General features: G+C 40.5%; 1 protein-coding gene across 6 annotated transcripts in view; it reads left to right on the top strand.

The window, feature by feature from the left end:
• The window catches only part of LRP1B (LDL receptor related protein 1B), a 754,317-nt gene that overhangs the window by 600,416 nt on the left and 133,270 nt on the right, over positions 1-20,631 (top strand). For all 6 annotated transcript variants that reach the window (XM_028745157.2, XM_028745183.2, XM_028745175.2 and 3 more), the window contains 3 exons: positions 1,662-1,836; positions 3,072-3,166; positions 11,003-11,152. In XM_028745157.2, the coding sequence (XP_028600990.2) occupies positions 1,662-1,836; positions 3,072-3,166; positions 11,003-11,152 (420 nt within the window). The remainder of the gene's footprint in view (positions 1-1,661; positions 1,837-3,071; positions 3,167-11,002; positions 11,153-20,631) is intronic.

Below are 20,631 nucleotides of genomic sequence, written 5' to 3'. Positions count from 1 at the left end.
GACGTTTTACACAGTCATTGTGACTAGTGTCCCTTTGTAGCCTCATCCTTCATGATTTTCTCTAACTTCTTTTTGAAGCCGTTCAAGTTAGTGGCCACCATTACATCCTGTGGCAATTAATTCCACAGTTCAACTGTACTGAATTAAGTAGTACTCCCTATTTAACTCCTGAATCTTCCAATATTCAGCTTCATAGGATAATCCCAGATTCTTGAGGGAGAAAAACGCAACACATTTTCTCCACACAATGCATAATTTTATATATTTCTGACAACATGTCCTCTGCCTTTTCCCCCAAACAAAGAAAACCCAAATGTTATATAACCTGTACTCACAGGGGTATTGCTCCAGCCCCTTGATCATTATGGCTTCACTTTTTGTACCTTTTCTAGTTTTGCTATATCTAGAACTTTACAAGTGGGTCTGTGTAACAACACTGTGATATTAGCCGTTTAAATTAAATCTTTTCCCTAACAATACCTAACATGGAATTCACCTTTTTCCACAAACACCATTTTAATTTAATTCTGCCGCCTTTTTAAAGCCTTCAAACAAGTTCCCAGGAGGATATGGAATTTAAGCATTTTGAATTTGCTCTTAATGATACATACCATAGCAGCAGTTTCATGTTTGTCAAATAATAAGAAACCATTGATGCAGCACTGGGATTTTGTAAGTAATTCTCAAGTTCTAATCCTTCTGCCCTGCATCATTAACGATGTTATGTTGGAGAGTCATCATGGAATAGCTAAGGCAGTGGGTATATAATATAAACTTTAGGACCCACATTTATGCATTGTTGTGGTCTTGCTAAGTGAATTCAGTTTCCGTCTAAGGGAAATTAGAACAAACAGTCCTTCAAAGATGCTTCAGGGGCAGAATCTGATTTGTAATAAGCAGATAAAGGCCATCGATTTCATAACCTGCTTGTGAGCTGCAGGAGACATCTGGCCACTTTTGATAATAGATTAGAAGGCTGAGCTAGATGCATCTTGGTCTGGTCCAACAAACCATTTCTTAAGTTCTTAAGTTCAATTTTCTCACCATAAAATTCAGCATTGAAGGGACAGATTCATAGTTTAAGGGCATTTTTTTTAAAAGAAAGCAAAGTAGATACTGCTACTGATCTATGAAAAAATAATACTTAAATTTGTATTGTATGGGACCCTTTCACACATTCTCCACTGATATTTTGCAACCAACACAGTTTTCACAGGTGTGTGAACAATGCCTTTCTAAACGCAGAAAGATATGGGAAGATGTGGGCCATTCACTGTCCATAGTACTCTTCCACTGGAGGGAAGGAGGAGATTTCATTGACTTCCCCTATATCTCCCTTTGCCTCCATTGAAGAAAACTGCTCTGGAGAAGCATGGGACCCTCTGGAACAGTATGGGAGATGGCTCTGCAAGCTGCAGGATGAAATCACCCAAAATTGCCTCACCCTTCCTTCCACCAGTAGGAGCCTCTGCTAGATCTCTGTCCCTTCCATTAATTGAAAAGTTCTTTCTAATTACAAAATGGCAAATGCATCCATCCCTTTACCTGTGTTTTGGTCTTCCTGTTTACAATTTCAGTGATATTTAAAGCCTTCTTAAGATGAGTGAAAACTTCTTGGTAGAGCTGATTAGGCAACTTATTTGCTGTTTGACATTTTGCAGACATTCAAAGCATTCGGGGACTGGCTGTGGATTGGTTATCCCGTAATTTATACTGGATTAGCTCAGAGTTTGATGAAACACAAATTAACGTGGCACATTTAGATGGCTCTTTAAAAACCTCGGTTATACATGGAATTGATAAACCACAGTGTCTTGCTGTTCATCCAGCTAAAGGGTAAAGTATGATTATTTACACCAATATTTTTGCAATCGTCTTTCAGGTGAAATGCAGGTTGATCTCATATTACATGAGGGTTATGTTCTTGCCTATTGCGTGTATAAGCAAAACCACTTAAAGCCAGAACAAATGTAAAAACCCGGCAAATCCCTCCAACTTTCTCCAATGACTTGCCAACCTTTTCCGCAACCTCTCCAGCCTCTTCCGATCTCTCTCCAACTGCCTCCAATCTCTCTCTACACTCCACCAACTCTCCATCCATACCCAAGTGTTCTCCCAATAGCTGACGGGATTTCTGGCCATTTTCTTCCTGCTCTCGTGCTCTATTTGCTTATTTATTTTGGGGTGATTTGCATATAGCTGCAATCACATAAGTGAAATCCATGTAAGATGAGCTCTGCTTGCACTAACTAGTAAATTAAGTTATGAAGTGATGCCTCTGTTTCTTGTGCATCGCCAGCTTCCTAATACAGATAACCCATTGTGGGAGTTGGAGTCCCCATGAAATCTACTAGTTGTGTATAGATCACAACTTTCAGAATTCCACACCTACCAAAAGCAGAGGGGGGGTGGCAGAGAGAGTGGAAGAAGAAATCACAAATGGGGTTTCCATGCATTCATCTCTGATGGGGATGCTATTTGCTTGAGGGGGGAGGTTCTGTGTTGCTTTTTCACCAATCTATATTGTAACCCTGTGGCATGGTCAGTACAGTGGTACCTCGCAAGACGAATGCCTTGCAAGACGAAAAACTCGCAAGGCGAAAGGGTTTTTGGTTTTTTGAGTTGCTTCGCAAGACAATTTTCCCTATGGGCTTGCTTCGCAAGACGAAAACGTCTTGCAAGTTTGTTTCCTTTTTCTTAAAACCATTAATACAGTTGCGACTTGACTTCGATGAGCAACTCATAGCACGCGGTGTGGTAGCCTTTTTTGAGGTTTTTGAAGACTTTGGTGATTTTTGAAGCTTTTCCGAAATTTTTCCGAAACCGTGCTTCGCAAGACGAAAAAACTCACGGAATGAATTAATTTCATCTTGTGAGGCACCACTGTATATGATGTTACCATACTTATTTATTTAACTAAGGGAAGAATGTGGTCAAAAAAGAAAATTGTAGAATCTATACAGAGACACTCTGGATTCATGCAAATTTTATTTCCAATATGATAATGTAAAACAGAATAGGATTGCAGCTTAATCTTTTTTAATGTAATTTTTTTGTCTTGTTTTGTAAAGAAAACTTTTTTGGACTGATGGAAACACCATTAATGTGGCAAATATGGATGGCAGCAACAGCAAAATACTGTTTCAGAATCAAAAGGATCCAGTTGGTAAATATTACTACGATCACTCATTTTCATGTAAAGTTACTTTGGTGCAACTTTCTCTTAAATGTATGATTTTAAGGAGAAAGGTAGGTGACAATGTATACTGTTTGGCTTGCTGGGTCACAGCTTGTGCTGGACTGAGAATGAGGAATCATGGGTAATCTGGCTTCCAGATTTCAATTTACTATTGTATTGTTAGAATTGCTGTATGAGTTGTGGAGATACTCCAAGTAGCATGTGAGTTCCGTTCTGAAAGGAACAAGTTAAGTGGATAATCAGGGAGGGAGGGCAGTACAGAAGCAAGTACACAGTACTATGGGTGAAAACCAGTGGTGTCTGTCTGTTAATGCAATGGACACCATTTACAGAATGGATTTCTCTTCGCCCCTGCAGCCCCACATGCAGCTCCAAAAACTACTCCAGAGGTGTAGGAGGTGGTGGAAGAGCCTGGGGAAGTCATGCTGCACGAGTGGAAGCCTGCTCATGTGACATGTCACCTTAGTTTCACAGTAGTATCTTTTCAGTGCCCCGAATCCAAACTACAGACCAAATTTAAAATTCTCTATCCAATAAATCATTCTTGCCAGACTGATAGCATTGATTTCAGCTCTTGCCATTCTGTAGCCAGCGACAAAAAGAGATGAAGGAAAATTTCTCTCTCGTGTTTCTAGATTGATGTATCCATGGTTTTTGATTAATATATACTGTTGTTACTAGCGGCTACCGCTCAAACATTTTATCATTATGTAGTTCTAATAACTTTCTCCTGAATGCTGAAAATTATTCATATTGTCATGTACTCTTCCAATTGTATGATACAAGGTCAGATTTGTTTTCTTCTAGAAACTTAACATTATAGCATTCTTCATTTCTTCATCTCATCATTTATTATTGCTTTATAGCATCATGTTTGACAAGCACGGCACGTAATTAACAAGATTATCGTAAATATAATGTGCTTTTGAGTCTGAGAAGTACCAGATAATCTCTTTGAATGTTCTCACAGTTCTAGGAACACAAAATGATAAATTATTTCTAAATGTCTGTTTTTGGGAGATAGTTTAATTGACTTTTTATTGCTAAGTCCTAAAATATTCACTTGTGATCTATATCACTTAGAGCTATTTTAATGACGCTCATTCTTTCCATGGTCTGGTGATACATGAATGATAAAAGAAACAGTGGCTCATTATTCACACAGAGATAAAAGGGTCAGCAACATTGAAATTTTAACCAAGACACAATCAGAGCATTTCTTGATTACGACATTTCAAATTGTACCCAGTGCAGACTAATACGTTGGTTTTTTTAACAATTCTTATCTGCATTATGCTGTCTGTTTTATGTGCAGGAGGTAGAATAAAATCATGAAATCTAAGTTGGGAAGGTGAAAAGTGAGCTTAGTAGTAGTGTGGGATGGGAATGGGATACTCTAGAGGATTACTGCAGGGGAATAGTAGGGGTTTGGCTAGCAAGTTAGTGTTTTTAATAAGATATTAATGTTTATTGCAAGAGTATGTAGCGCACAAGCTTATGCAGTTTAATAATAATAATAATAATAATAATAATAATAATAATAATAATTTATTATTTATACCCCGCTCATCTGGCTGGGTTTCCCCAACCATTCTGGGCGGCTTCCAAGAAAATATTAAAAATACATTAAAACATCAGTCATTAAAAACTTCCCTAAACAGAGCTGCCTTCAGATGTCTTCTAAACGTCAGATAGTTGTTTATTTCTTTGGCATTTGGTGGGAGGGCGTTCCACAGGGCGGGTGCCACTACCAAGAAGACCTTCTGCCTGGTTCCCTGTAACTTCGCTTCTCGCAGTGTGGGAACCACCAGAAGGCCCTCAGTGCTGGACTTCAGTGCCCAGACTGGATGATGGGGGTGGAGACGCTCCTTCAGGTATACTTTAATATAGCATTGTCTCTTTAAATAGGAATCTACTTTGCTAACTTCTTACTTAAATACTGCTTATTTAATGCTACTATTACTATACCAAGACAGTTTTGTGGAACCTTTTAAAAACTCTTTTTCTAGATTGCCCTTCTATTTACTCCACCCCAGTTAAGCCTCATGAACACTGTCACTGCGGTCTTTCATTGAAGTCTCTGTTTCAACTCCTACTGACCTATTGAAGCACATGTCTGGTTTTGCTGTCCTGGAATCTTCCTCTGGCTCTCTTACCAAACACCACAGCCTAGCATTGCGTGTTCAGACCCAGAGACCTCACCCTTAAATAAAGACACATTTGACTCAAATTTTAGTTTTGGTTTTTGGCAGAATTTAGGCCACAACTTTATTGATTACAGAAAAGTGAGTGGTTGCATAGGCTCTGGTTCGACTACACCCTTGCAGGTAGCGCTGACCCAGAGCTCTATCATAGGTCAGCTAAGGGTGAACACTTGAGGAAGGTGAAAAGCCTGGGAGCAGACTCTGTTCACTCCCCAGATGCTCCCCTTGACTCAGGCACAGGCACAACCCCCTTTCAGGGGTTGACCAAACCAAGCTGAGTCCCTGCATTCCTTTAACGGAATACCCTTCACATAGGGATGGCGAGACCGTTCTTCCATCCCTATCACCTGAACCAGTGCCTATCCGCAACCTTACAAGTTGTGTTGATTTGCTACGCGGCAGGTGAAACCCAAATGGCAACAGCCAACCAGCCAAGTGGGGGAAATTCCTGCCGTGCCCCTGCGATTGACCTTGCCATGACAGATGACACAAGATGGCATAGCAAGTTCAATTTCAAAAGGCCCTAAAATTAAGGAGAGGTGGGCGGGTGTTCCGATGCACGAGCCAAAAGAGGAAGCTCTGGGATACGTGCATGGGTTTATATAGGTCCCTCGATCCATTTAGACTGCACCCCATTGGCCAGATTACACCCTGCAACGAGGGACCTACCAATTGGGTGTTGTGGCTATCCAGTAGACCCACCCACAACCAATAGGTCAGTCTCCAGGTCTCACCGCAACATGTGCCCTCTCTTAGGGAGGACACAATTTCCGAGCTGCCTATCACTCCTTGTCCCTCAGCACCATAGATAGGTTCTCCTCTCCTCTCTTCAGCTTAAAACAAGTAATTTAGTTACCTCCAGCTCTGGATTTAGGGCAGTGCAGGTGCACAGGGCACCGAGCCAAAGGTGTGCATTATTATTATTATTATTATTATTATTATTATTATTACTACTACTACTACTACTACTACTACTACTACTACTACTATTCTATATTTATGTGTACCTACTGAGAAAATTTGGGATGCAGGTGGCGCTGTGGGTTAAATCACAGAGCCTAGGACTTGCCGATCAGAAGGTTGGTGGTTTGAATCCCCGCGACAGGGTGAGCTCCCGTTGCTCTGTCCCTGCTCCTGCCCACCTAGCAGTTCGAAAGCACGTCAAAGTGCAAGTAGATAAATAGGTACCGCTCCAGCGGGAAGGTAAACAGCGTTTCCGTGCACTGCTCTGGTTCACCAGAAGCGGCTTAGTCATGCTGGTCACATGACCCGGAAGCTGTATGCCAGCTCCCTCGGCCAGTAAAGCGAGATGAGCGCCGCAACCCCAGAGTCGGCCACGACTGGACCTAATGGTCAGGGGTCCCTTTACCTTTTTACTGAGAAAATTCATTAAAAAGCAACTGTACCAAAAGGAATTATTGTGAAAATGAGGAATATTTAGTGGGGGGGGGGGAATCCAAATTTTGTTCTCATTCAGGGTGCCATATTACCCCAGCAAGTTTTGGGGCCACCAAGCCACTCTGCCTTCCTTTCAGGCCTTTGTTTTCCTCCCTCCTTTTCCTCTGCTGTCTTCTTCTTTTGGCTACCTACCAGGAACACCAAGCAGCAACCAACACTGACTGACCTCTGTCTGACTAGCACCCAGACTTATATTCACCAGTCTAGACAAGCCCTAGCCAATCACTGTGCCTAACTAAGAATTCTAAACCTGCAACCGCCAATCAGAATATGCACACCTTTGTTCCTTCTTTTGCATACTGGCAATTCTATCTCCAACCCCTCCTCAGTTGTCAGTTGATGTCCCCCGGGACAGTTAAACCGACTTCCATCTGACCAGACAGAAGACTTCACCCACCAAGCACATTGCAATACAATAACAGAATACATTACACAATACCCATTAAAACACAGTTTTGAATAAACAGGATTTCTTCGCAGGTTCATAGATGGACTATGACCCTATGTCAGCCTTGGTAATGCACTGATTAGTCACATCCTGGTTAGTCTATGTGGGGCTGCCTTTTAAGACAGTTTAAAAACTCGAACAGATTCAGAATGTTGCCACTTGGTTGCTGCTGGCTGTTAGGAAACCAGAATACATATGATACTAATACTGTATCAGATGCACTGGTTACAAAATCAAGTAGATTTGTATTATCTGGCAGTACTGAAATGCAAGAATGAAATCTGCCCAAGGTGTATTACACCGTCAGCAGTTACATTGCTCTGTTCCATATATTTTACTTACTCTGTACGCAGTTAAATGCCACGGGGATAGGGTTCTAAAATAGTTTTCTTTAATGTCATCCAATATTAATCTTTATCCGCATTCAGTTCCGTTCTATGTCTAAATCCTGGCGTAAATATTTCCTTACCCACTTGCTCATAAATGTTCCTGGTGTGTTAAGAGTTGTGACTTTGAGGTGCTGTGGGTAGGTTGCTTCTGTATCCAGTAAACTGGAAGATTTTCAGTTCTTGATGGAGTTGCATTTCCCTTAAAGGATCAATGACATAGTTTGGGGATCCCCCTGGATCCAGTCTTGTCACTTGAGGTCCTGGTGGCTTCTATGGCTAGGAGTGACTATTTTTATATCCTGTGGGTTCAACAGCTATGACCATTCATAGATTAGGGTAGCCTCAGCAATCAATATAGTAACCCTGGACCATTATAGCTTCAGTAATCCTTGCCCCTGAAACATTACAATCAATTGGTCTGCTATGGTGCATTCTACATAGGACTACCCTTGAAAATGGTGGGCAAACTATATTTGGTGCAGAATGTTTTTGCTATGATTTTAAGTGGGTAACAAAAAGCGAGATCCAAAAGGAGCTGCTTGAAAGAGCAGCATAGAATGTTTGTTACCTTGCCCTATTGTGTGAAGATGAGCTTTCTAATAGTGTTAGTAAAGCCGCAAAATCTAGAATTGTAAAGAAATGATGATTTATTTAATATGAAATCTTTCTTTTATTAGAGTTCACTGGATTGATTTTTGTTTTGAGAAAGAAAGTGTTCAATAATTGAGTGGTTTATGTTTTTTTCTTGTTGGTTTTAAAATCTTACTTACTTTGCCAGACCTTATAATCATAAGCAAATTTTGAAATACAAGTGCATCATAATCTTGTCAGAACACCCATCTTGCATTCTATGAGTGAGTACTGGTACTGAGTGAATAATTGCAGCCTTCAGGCAGTTTCGGCTGAATGAATTTTGCTGCTCTTAAATAAAAATAAAAATTCAAAGCTAATCCATTGTTTAATATTCCTAATTTAGATTTATTGCTTGATTTCAGAAGTATTAAGAGCAAAAGCTTTATTCATTAATTAAATGAACTCATTAATTAGAAGTATGTGGTTGGAGTCATTAATTAAAAGTATTTTCCAGTTTATATTTCCCTTTTCTGCCCCCGTAAAATCTGTTTTCAAATAAACATGTATCTTCCCTCACACATCTCAATCTTCCACGATGTATGTTTCTTACACTGTGCACTCTTTATGCTATAGAGTAACAGTAGTGGTGCATAGAATGCAAAAATACTGGCATAGACCAAAATTCTGTAACAATAAAAATGAAGTTATTTAACCTAATTCTACAAATTCAAAGTAATCAATTTCATATATCTTTCCTTTTTTGAAATAAGTTATTCTATGGATAGGGTCCAGAGTTCTCATGAGCAGGACTGTGGTCATAGGCCAATTCCACTGTAGGAAGAAGGGGTCAGTTTTCACCCATTCTTTCTCCCCTACAGTTTCCTGAAAATGTGCCTCCATGAAGATGAATCAGTGTAGTCTATGGCACACAGGTCTACAAGGGGTCGATCCTCCATCCCCTTACTACTGCACTGAGACTCCACTGAATGTCAGTCTCTGGAGCCCTTCCATTCACAGAAGCACCCATTGTCTGCTAGCAGTGGAGAAGAGTAAGGAGCCATCCTCTGGTAGTCCTACGATGGCAATATTGCTAGGCCTCCATCTGATTGTGGTGACCCATAATGAATTTCCCACATATTTCTGATCTGGTTGTCAAGGAAGGGACGAAGGAAAGAAAAAAAAATATCCCCATGCTCTCTGCTTGTGTGAGACAAATGTAGAACTGAGAAGAACCTTATACATCAGCCTTCACAAACTTGGCACCCTCCCAGTATTTTAGATTACAACTCTTATCAGCTCTAGCCAGCATCAAAACATCTGGGAGAGGACCCGTTTAGTGAAGGCTGCTATACAGAATGCTTGCATAGTACTATCAGCTTCTTATCCTAAAGTGTAATTATACTGCTACTGTCAAAATATGCTTTTATATCATGTTTTCTATAAACCTGCGGCCTGCTTAGTATTCCACTCTCCATTCCCCCCCCCCAAAAAATGATAATCTAGAACACAGCAACAGTAATTAATACTAAGCAATCCTATTAAGTACCTTTTCTAGAAATAATTGTATGGTGACCATGTGTTTTCTCAGAACAGTAGACAACATATTATGACACTCTACCCCAGTCTCAGAGCAATACAAGATTCCAGGGGTTCTAGGCGATCACCCTGGGTTCCTGTTTCCTTTTAGAAATGAGGCACAGCAGAGACTGTGGTGTCTTTTAGATGTATGATTTATTTGCACATATATACAACCTGTGATACTGGGGTTCACAGCATCAACACCCCATATGGTCTTTCTTTCTCCCATAGCCATAGTGTTATGTGTGCCAGCGTGGTTGCTCGAGAGCAAGTCTTTTCAAGGCTTTATTATCTGTCCATAACGTTCACAATGCAGATAGACTCAATTCCATGTCTGCTGAGTCGCTAGCAGAATTTGGGAGTGGGCAGTCCTTAAACTTTCTCCAGCAAAGTAGTCTTTTGACCCCCATCCTACGCCTCCCCTCTCTGCACGTAAAACGACTGCGCAAAGAGGGCGTGGTCAGAGGGGGACCTGCCCCCCCTGCTTTGTTCATGCTCAGTGCTGTGGCTCTCCCTTGCTTCCTCCGAGCCCTGCACCCCTTCCCCACTGGAGGTGTCGCTTCCCTCCTCCGTGGAGGAAGTACTGCTGCTCACAATCTTTGGAGGCTCTCTGTAACCCAACTGCCCTGCCACCTCTTGCCTCTGAGCTGATGGCAGTTCCCTGACACATAACCTTGGATTCAAGTAGAAATCAGCCATGGCTCTCTGTCTCTCTCTGCCTTTCCATCCTGCAGCTTTTTGCATCCAGCTTCTAGCTCATATAACTCCTCTCGACTTTGGCTTTATCTGTTGAGGGAGGGGGCTCTACCCATTTGCCATCTACCACGAGCCCTTTGATACTTTGTTGTTCCAATTAGCTATTAGCATTTGTTGGATCCAGGGATAAGAAGTGTCTGGCATTCAGTTTGGCACTTCAAGCCTTGATTAAATTCTAACACTTAAAAGGATCCAGGAATTTAGAGGTCTAGCACTCACAAACTCACAACACTATTCAGCCAAATAAAAACTTAGCCTGTTGTTTGCTACAAACAGTTCCTTACTTTTTAGATGACTTAAAATTTGTGGATAAATTTTGCTATTGTGTAAGCAATAAAAAAATTATGCATAAGTTTTAAATTGTTTCAAATATGCTTCATGTACTGTATTTTTTCAGGTTTATCTATAGATTATGCAGAAAACAGGCTTTATTGGATCAGTTCAGGAAATGGAACCATAAACCGATGCAATTTAGATGGTGGCAGTTTTGAAGTAATAGACTCAATGAAAGAAGAACTAACGAAAGCTACAGCCTTAACCATTATGGGTAAGTAAACAGCTAAATAAGCATGTTTGATATTCAGCATTTCATTTTCCTGTCAGCCTTTCAAAGTAACTCCCACGTTGCTCTGAAAGTACTTTCTTGGTATAATTTTTTGAAGTTAGCATCTTTTATTTTAATTTTTTAGTTTAAACTATTGTTTGATGGATAAATTTCCATTGAGCTATAGTATAGAAATCTTCTTTTAAACTAGATGGCTTTAGAAACTTTGGGAGTTAGGTGATTTGGGGAGTGCATTATTTTTATCTGTGGGAGTCTCTCTGCTCCATAGTGAATATAACGTTATCAGTTACAGCCCCTTTTCCATTTTTGCAACAAACCTTTCCATACCTCCCTTTTTGGTATTGTGGAATATGCGGCTTTTAGTATTTAGCTGTGCAAGTAAGTCAGGGCTGCAATTAAAGAACCAAGATCAGTTTCTAGAATTGCTAGTTTAGGACTGGTACAGGTGTACCATGCCTTATCTATTAGGGACAAGGACCAGAGGTGGAAGAACCTAGGACAGCTCAGCCATAGAGCATTACACTTAAAATTAGGTCTGTGGGTTCAAACTCCACATTGGGCAAAAGATTCCTGCATTGTAAGGGGTTGGACTAGATGATCCTCATGGTCCTTTCCAATGCTAGCATTCTATGATTCTTGCAAATTGCTTGATATAAATACTGCTCTGAACAAAACTGAGGGCGGATCTACATTCATGTTTATCGCTTAAAAAAAAAAGTTAAGGAATGGTTCTGATAACCATATAGCCCTATGACGTTCTTTTTAATAATGTGTTTTTAATGTGACACCAGAGCACTCTGCAGAGCAACCAGCTATCATAAACTAGGTAGACCTTGTGGAAAGGAAGCAAAACGAAACCGAATGGGACTTTTTCTGTCTTGATCTTTTAGAATGATATTTCTAATACTGTTCTAATAATGTTTAAATGGTGAGTGTAGATCCACTCTGTAGAAACACAGACACCCCACCACACAAGCACACAATTTTTAAACAAGTAATAACAAGTTTTGGGGTTGTTGTTTTTTTGTTATTAAGGAGGAGACTATAGCACCATGGTATGCTTCAAATGAATTTCAAATCCTCATTACAAATCCTGGCGATGTGGCACCCTTGTTAGTAACCATGGCTTTAGCTGGTGTAGCCACATGATAAATTGCTGCTGGTCACTGGAGGTGCTGCCTTTCTTAAAGCTCAGAAGAGTGGGTAGCCCACTCCTTGATATCTGTAGTTCAAGGTAAATCCTTAGGATTCGCAGGGCTTGGTGAGGGATCTGGTGCTGGTAGGTCTATGTTGGATGGACCAGGGAGTAGGTCCATTTCCTTAGAGCTGCTGCTTTTCAGGGACTCTGAATACAAGGACTCTGCACGTGCAGCTATGACGGGGACAAAGGATGTTCTGAACATTGTGCAACTTTCCTACCTCATCTTCTGTAGGAGAATGCAGGATAGCTGGCTGCTGGGTTTGTAGCAAGTCGGGTTTGGGGGCATGTTGGTGTCAGGGGTGTCAGTGGTTCGCCTCATTGCCTGTTCTGCACTTTGGGAGTGGAAAAAAACAAGTCAGGGATGGTCATTTAATTGGACTGGTTAGGCCATAACTAGGTGTCACAGCTGCAGATACAGTAAAGGAGGGTCAAACTGACATCATTTTTAAACAAAAGGTTTTGTAGCTTGGCCATTTATATCTAATGCGAAGACCCATGCAATTATTTATAGCAATTAGTAATGAAGTAAGTATAATTTGTGGTGCTTTGGCCAGTAAAATTGGTGCTTCTGAGGAGTAATCACATGTGGCATGTTATTTTAACCCCACCTGCATCTTACAATGTAATACTCTGTAGTATCTGGAATTGACAATGACCAGCAGTATTGGAGCGGATTTAAAAACAACAACAGGAAAGGATCCATTACTCTTATTAAGAATAACTATGTGTGGTTTTGTATGGCATTGCAGTGATCCACTGATGAAACCAATCTGCCTTATGAGATTTATTCATACAAAGTTAGAGGTCTGAGCCAAGTTTACCTTTTGTTTTCTGTTATTCATGGAGTTTGAGGAACTGTAGAATGCTGCTTAGACTAAATCAGGCTTCCTCAACCTCGGCCCTCCAGATGTTTTGAGACTACAATTCCCCTCATTCCTGACCACTGGTCCTGCTAACTAGGGATCATGGGAGTTGTAGGCCAAAAACATCTGGAGGGCTGAGGTTGAGGAAGCCAGTTCCCTGTATCCACAAGGCAACTCTCCTCATGTGCTGCAACTGAAAATGACATAGCCATGTCATGTTCTTCATTGTACTATGAAGGACCCTGTATCATGATGTCATCACATAGCACATTTTCCCAGCTCTAATGTAGCTTACTGGCAACCATTGACAGGATTAGGAAAACAATGAGGTGATGTCACAACATCATAGTGTAAGTGATCCTTCGCATTACAGGAGAGATGGGGAAAGGGATCATGAGGATATACTTGTTAATCTCAAGTGCAATGGGTTGTGCTTCCCTGACTGGAGCTGACAGACAGGGCAGTAAAAGCAAATCACTATTTTTTTAGTTAGTTAAAAATGTGAAACTGGAAATGTTCAGAGTGTGGGTATTTGGTTTTAATCAGGGTTGTCAAACTGTGATCTGTTGCCTAGTCAGTGTTTCCAGACTGTGCTCTGCTACTTACTCCAACTGCTAATATTGCCAGCCTCAGAGGTGGTGGTGGTAGGGGGAGAGTCTGCTGTTGCTGTGTTTAGTTTCTTCTGCCTGCATCAGTGAGGGTGTGTTTTAATTTTGGGGGAGCAGAGAACTCAAACAGGCAGTGCTGCTGGTGCCAACTACCAGACTCTGCCTGCACCACTACCAGACCCATTTGGTTTTCCAGCACTATGGGCACATATGAGCCTGACGTTGGCACTGCCAAAGAGGCAGGATCAAAAACTGAACTATTTTAAATTAATAATGATTAATACTTGTTGTCATGGGAGCTGGAAATGCTTTTAAAACTTAGGGTATTTTTTCAAGTTTTAAAAAACAATTCTGCAGCAATTCACAATGCCTGGCTCTATGAGAAGGAGGGTTCCTTTGGCTCTTGTTGAGAGCCCAAGTGCCTAGGGAGCTGTTGGTGAAGAATGTGTATGTGTTTGAGGAGGAGGATAGACAGCTCTGCCGCTGTAAGAAGTAGAATTGGTGGTGGCTGGGGATCCCTGGATTGAAGACCCCTTGGTGTTTGGCACTGGCCCTGCAAATTCTGATGGGTACTCTGATGGTGTTTGTGCAGGGGGAATGGTCTCAAGTTCCATTGTCAGCATTACCAGTTAAAGAGCATAAATGGTAGGAGGACTGCATGCCAGAAACGTAGTTGCCAGACAGAATAGGGCAGCACTGTGCTAGGCAAATTAATGGCTCAACTAAGTCTAAGCAGCTAATTAAATTCATATTCCCCCAATAGATGTTTCAGTGGCTACCGTTTCTGTCGCTTACTAAGTCAAATGGTGAAACTGCATCTACATATTCAGAAGTGCCCACTTAGCCCTTAAAATTATTGTGCATTCTGCTGCCCATTTTTTTTTTTTTTGTAAGGAGAACAGCCTCCCCTCATGCACCCTTTGCCCAAATCAAACTCCTCTTCCCAGATGCTTGGAAGCTGTGGCTGGATGGCTGCGTGGGAGCCGGTTGAAGTTAAATCCTTTGAAGACGCAGGTCCTCTGGCTGGGTCGGGGCGACATGGGGTTGGGCGGCCAACTCCCATCTCTTGTGGGGTTCAATTAGTGCCAGCGCCTTCTGTCAAGAGCTTGGGTGTAACCTTAGACGCCTCCCTTTCCATGGAGGCACAGGTTGCAGCCACAGCAAAGGTGGCATTTTGGTCTGTTCGTCCCTTACCTTTCTCGCCCTGATCTGGCCACAATGATCCATGTGACGGTCACCTCCAGGCTTGATTATTGTAACTCAGTCTACGTGGGGATGCCCTTGAAGCTGACCCAGAAACTCCAGCGGGTGCAGAATGCCGCAGCAAGGCTTCTTACGGGGTCCTTGCCACGGGATCACATTCATCCAGTGCTTTACCAACTGCACTGGCTCCCAATGGAGTACAGGGTCAGGTTAAAGGTGCTGGTTTTGACCTTTAAAGCCCTACATGGCCTAGGACCCACATACCTACGGGACCGCCTCTCCTGGTATGCCCCGCAGAGGACCTTAAGGTCCACAAATGACAACACCTTGGAGGTTCCAAGTCACAAAGTGGTTAGATTGGTCTCAACTAGGGCCAGGGCCTTTTCAGTACTGGCCCCAACTTGGTGGAACGCTCTGTCACAAGAGACTAGGGCCCTGCGAGACTTGACATCTTTCCGCACGGCCTGCAAGACAGAGCTGTTCCGCCTGGCCTTTGGTTTGGACTCAGTCTGACTCTTATGTTTTTCCTCCCCTTACCGTTTTGATCCATGAGCTACTTTTAAAATGAGGCTGCATTTTAAATTGCATTTTAACCTGTATTTTAAATTATGTTTTTATTGTAATTTTACTGGTGTTAGCCGCCCTGAGCCTGGCTCTGGCCGGGGAGGGCACGGTATAAATAAAAATTATTATTATTATTATTATTATTATTATTATTATTATTAGCTTTCCTGGAGAAAGATGGGGGCTAGCACTATCTTTAAGGGATTTTTCTTCTCACAAATATATCATCACTGAAGAACAATTAGCATGGCTTCCCCCACTTCACCTGTTATGGGTGATCAGGAGTAGCCATGGGGAGGGGCAGCATTGCAGATCTAGTCTCTTGGCAGCAGCATCACTTTTGCATGCAGGGCCAGCGTGGGGACAGGGCAGGATAGCAGATGGCCTCTGTATGCAGAGAGGAAGACCCCAGCCCAGTTGGTGAAATCAGCAATGAGTGGAGATAGAATGATTCACTCTCTGCTTTTCCTGAGTCCTGGCAACAATGCTGCAAGGCCAGTGTTGATGTGCCCCTATCATATGTGAGTCCTGGAATTCCCTTCAATTCCATGCCCCCCACCTAAAAAAAGCTCCACTTCAGACATTGCATTTGTTAGCAAGTAGCAATAAAGTTGAGAACCAACACCCTTCCTCCTTAGAAAAACCTTGATTTAGGCATTGATTTGGATTTTCTTAGACAATCTACATTTGGTGAACAGTGAGTCATTGTGAGGTGTGCAAAATCAAAGCAGGTCACAGTGGATTTGCAAGGGGCAGGGGGGTCTTCTTTGGAGATGTTCTTTAGTCCTGTTCAAGCCCATCCCACTTGTGACTAAAAATTAATGTAAATATGTCAAACAAGCTTTCTGTTAGTTAAGTGATAAATATAATATATTTGAACAAATAAACTAGGTACATAATTGATAAAATATGATACTGACAGTTCAAATTAGAATTAAGTATTGTTCTAGTAGTCAAACTTTCTGAAATGCACGTATCAGCTGTGCACTTTTATATACTCTTATATAATGTAAAATTGCTTTCATTGTGTACCATGCTGATTTTAACAAAGATTTAATGGAAAGGCCCCCTGTTTTCCTCCATCTCATTTTCTGTGATAACCATGGCCGAAGGCAAAAAAGTTCCTTTCCAATTCTTCATGTTTGTTTTGTATATGCACCAGGATATGCATGCATCCTAGCAAAATTGTCATAGGATTTGATAACCAATAATTAAGACTGTAACTACTACAATAACATACAGTTTTATTGAATACAGAGGCAAATAAATGACAAATACTTTGAATACCTGAAGTGTTTTACTTATTTGACACAGTATAGAAATGTAGAAAGTTGTAGCTTACATTTTAAATTAACTGATGCATACACATATTATTATATTATATTATATTATATTATATTATATTATATTATATTATATTATATTATATTATATTATTATTATGACTTCCCCTAAACAGATATCCATCTACGTACTCTTTAGCAATTCAATGAGTCTTGGATTGGTTATAATGACAGGCAATATTCGCTAAAACAAATGTTAAATATATGCAGTCGTACCTCCGCTTACGTATCCCTTTGCTTATGTAAACTTCGGGATACGTAAATGGCAAACCCAGAAGTATATTTTTGGGTTTTTGCTGCATGCAAATGTGCAGAAGCATTCTACCACGGCTTGTGCGTGTGCAGAAGGAGTCCCTCCGGTTGTGGAAACCTCAGGATTCAACCGCAGCTCCAGAATGGATCTTGTCCGCAACCAGGGGTACCACTGTACACCTAAATTTTCTAACTGCCACAATATTCTTAAGCACATTAGCAGTAATAAATGAAATATATCTGGGCAATTTGTCCAGTTTTAAGTACAGTATATGGTTGTCATCTCTTAAGGATTTAAACAATCATTAATGAAAATTAATACCCCATCAGAATCTGTATTCAAAGTATTGTTTCAACTCTTGAAGGAAAAGATGTATCACTAAGTACAGAAGTGTTACTGTATATATATTTGTGTGTGTGTGTGTGTATTTGTGTGCGTGCGCTCTCATACACACAGGTATATATATATATACACACACCTGTATATCATTATAAACCAACTACAGTAATAAGTTTATAATTAGCTTACATATTTTAAAATGTAACGTAATACTTAAAATATTAAAATAAAATAGTATGTGAATAGCACAGGTAGGTATTTTAATTTGATCTGTCTATTCTAATATTGATACACTTTGATATTATGCAGTTAATAAACTATTTAAGTGAAAACAAATGTTAGTGCTTAAGAATGTGTGACGGACGCTTAAAAAGTATACAAGTTTTCTGCTTACATAGCACACTTGCTGCCTGTACATAATAGATGGAACTTAAACTGTGTTCTTCTGTGTTTTCTCTGTTCCAACTGAATGGGAACAAACATTGCTCTTTAGCTTAAGGTTATGTATTTGGCAGGTGAGCATAGAAAATCTCCTTTTGAATAACTAGGCTCTTTTATTTCTTTACTTCTTTACTTTACATTGAAATGTCAAGTCTTCCTGGTTCCTCAAAATGTAGTTGATTGCCTAGCCTTTGTGTGACTGGAACTTTTAGTTCCTGAGCTTAGTTAAATTTACTAATGGTTTTCCCCAATATGATGAAATTACAACTTCTGCTGTAATTAAAGAATAGTTGTACAAAGGAAATGACATTGGCTCACAGTTAGATTTTAATGGGATTTATGCAGTTTAAGAAGGATTTTAGCCATTGTCACTGCAAAGATGAAAACAAGATAACAGCATGTGGCTATTTTTGAGAATTCTGTTTTGATTTTTTGAATTTTTTTTAATTGTATAGGTGCAGGAGACTGCAAAGAAGGCCAATACTCTAAGGGCTAGTGATGAGATAACCCTGTGCTGAATTGTCTTCTAATTCTAATGTCTGTTGTGAAAAAATGATTCTGTGATCTGAGAACAAAGATAACAGGATTGTCTAATTACATGATTGGAATTAGCAGGAGAGGTAGGTGGACTAGAGACTATTTACTATTTATGCAAATAGCAACTATCTTAATTAGTAGTGCAATAGGCAGAAGAGCCTCATCATGACATGTTCCTTTGGGGTATGCTGAACTGAAGAAGACATGTTGCTCAGATTGCACAGGGGAGCTCCCGGTTGCGGAGTTACCTGGTATAGGACTTGACAAGGAGCAAGAATTTTGTTAGGCCCATTAGTTGAACGGTACTGTGAATATTCCGCTTATTAATTGCATAGGGAGCTACTATTTGAACACTTCTTTGTATGATTGAAGTCAGCAGAGTCTGACTCCTAATTGCCTCACTTTTGCAATGCTAGAACAGTGAAGGGTATGGCGAACATCCTAAACAATATCTAGCAATGATACTGACCGCAGCAAACATAGTCTCTCATTGCATGGATTTTGGGTTCCCGTTACAACATTTATACATGGGTAGCCTAGGCATGCAATAAATAAATAAATGCAGTACTGTGAGTTTTGATCAATCATAAATAACGTAGGGAGGGTGAAAGTGTTTGTTATAGTGAATAGAATTTGTCTTAGTACTGGAGGAGGATAGTGTTGCCTAACTTTTTCTCTATTTGCATGATGTTGTTCTGTATCCATCTAACAGAACTGGGCCAGGCTTGATGATCGGGTCCATAATTAGAAATTCTCTTTCATAGATCCATTGTTTTATTTAATGCTGTTGCTGTCCCCATCTTATGTCCATGCCAGTGGCTGTAAAAACATATTCATTGTACCTCTTCAGAAACATTTACAATAATAATAATAATAATGTGTATAGAACAATCTTTTCACAGAATCATTGGTTTAGGAGATGCCATTATCATTTTATAAATTTATCATATTGCACAGGAAGTGGATACCATCACATTTGAACTTAATTAACCTGTAGATCTGTTTAAAGTGTTAGGGGGGAAATGCATTTGTTATTACTGTGGTTCAGTTCACAATGTATCCACAAAGCATCTGTATAGATTCTTAATAAACACTTTGAATTTCTATGCATTATGAGTAAGAAAAGAACGAGTCTATGCCATTGGTATATATAAAATGACGTGATACATATATTTGGGCTCCAATCCTATACCTACTTGCCGGTGATAACCCCCATTGAACTCAATGACTGGGATCCAGTTGATGCCCTTATGCCTCTGACAGAAAAAGAGGGGAGGCATATTTTACTGATTCCCCCTCAACCCTGCATCCCCTGAAAACCAACTTCAATAATTGGGTGATTTTCCATAAGAGGGTGACATAGGGGGAGGGGGAAAGACAAAATGGCAATACTCCCCTCCCCTTTCAGCAGTAGACATGTCTGTTGGATCAAAAGGCCACCCCTTCCATGAGTGCAGTGGGAGACATTGCTGTGTAGTCATGTGTTATATTGTTCCGTTAATCTTAGCTGCTTTGATTTTCTGTTATAGCTGCTTTGCTTTTCTGTTCTCATGTTTTCTTCAAGAGTATTTTTTAAAGTAAATTAATTATATGTAGATATGCCTGATTTATTTACAAAATATCAGATATATATGGGATCAGCAGCCCACTTTATTGCACTATTGCAATATAGTGTCTTCTAAATTTAAAAAGCAGTTGAAGAGGTATTAAAAGGGAATTGGCTTCAATAGGAGTGGGTGGGTGCCACTGATGTCCCCATAATGTCCTCTAGTTGCACTACAACAGGTCATTTGCAGGGGGAGGGACAGATTTGGCTGCCGAGAGCAGCTCTGTCACTCCCATGGTCGGCAGAGTTAGAATAAAGAAAGGGGGAGGGAATGGGAAGGACCGCTGCACCACCACCACCAAGGATAAGCCCCCTAAATTTTTTTAAAAAGAATTTTAACCCTTCAAGTCATACTTATTTTCAGGAGAGTGATTTTTGGCCCCTCCTAAAATTTGAGCCAAATGTTCTCATTTGTGAACTTTGGTTCAACCCCAGAAATTACTTTTTTCTTGGTTGATTCAATAAAAGCACAAAAGTGGGGAGTGGGGAGGAGATGAAACCTT

The sequence above is a fragment of the Podarcis muralis genome, chromosome 1, assembly GCF_964188315.1.
Source record: "Podarcis muralis chromosome 1, rPodMur119.hap1.1, whole genome shotgun sequence".
NCBI lineage: Eukaryota > Metazoa > Chordata > Lepidosauria > Squamata > Lacertidae > Podarcis > Podarcis muralis.
The sequence above is the reverse complement of the archived record's forward strand: the minus strand, read 5'-3'. Positions and strand labels throughout refer to the sequence as shown.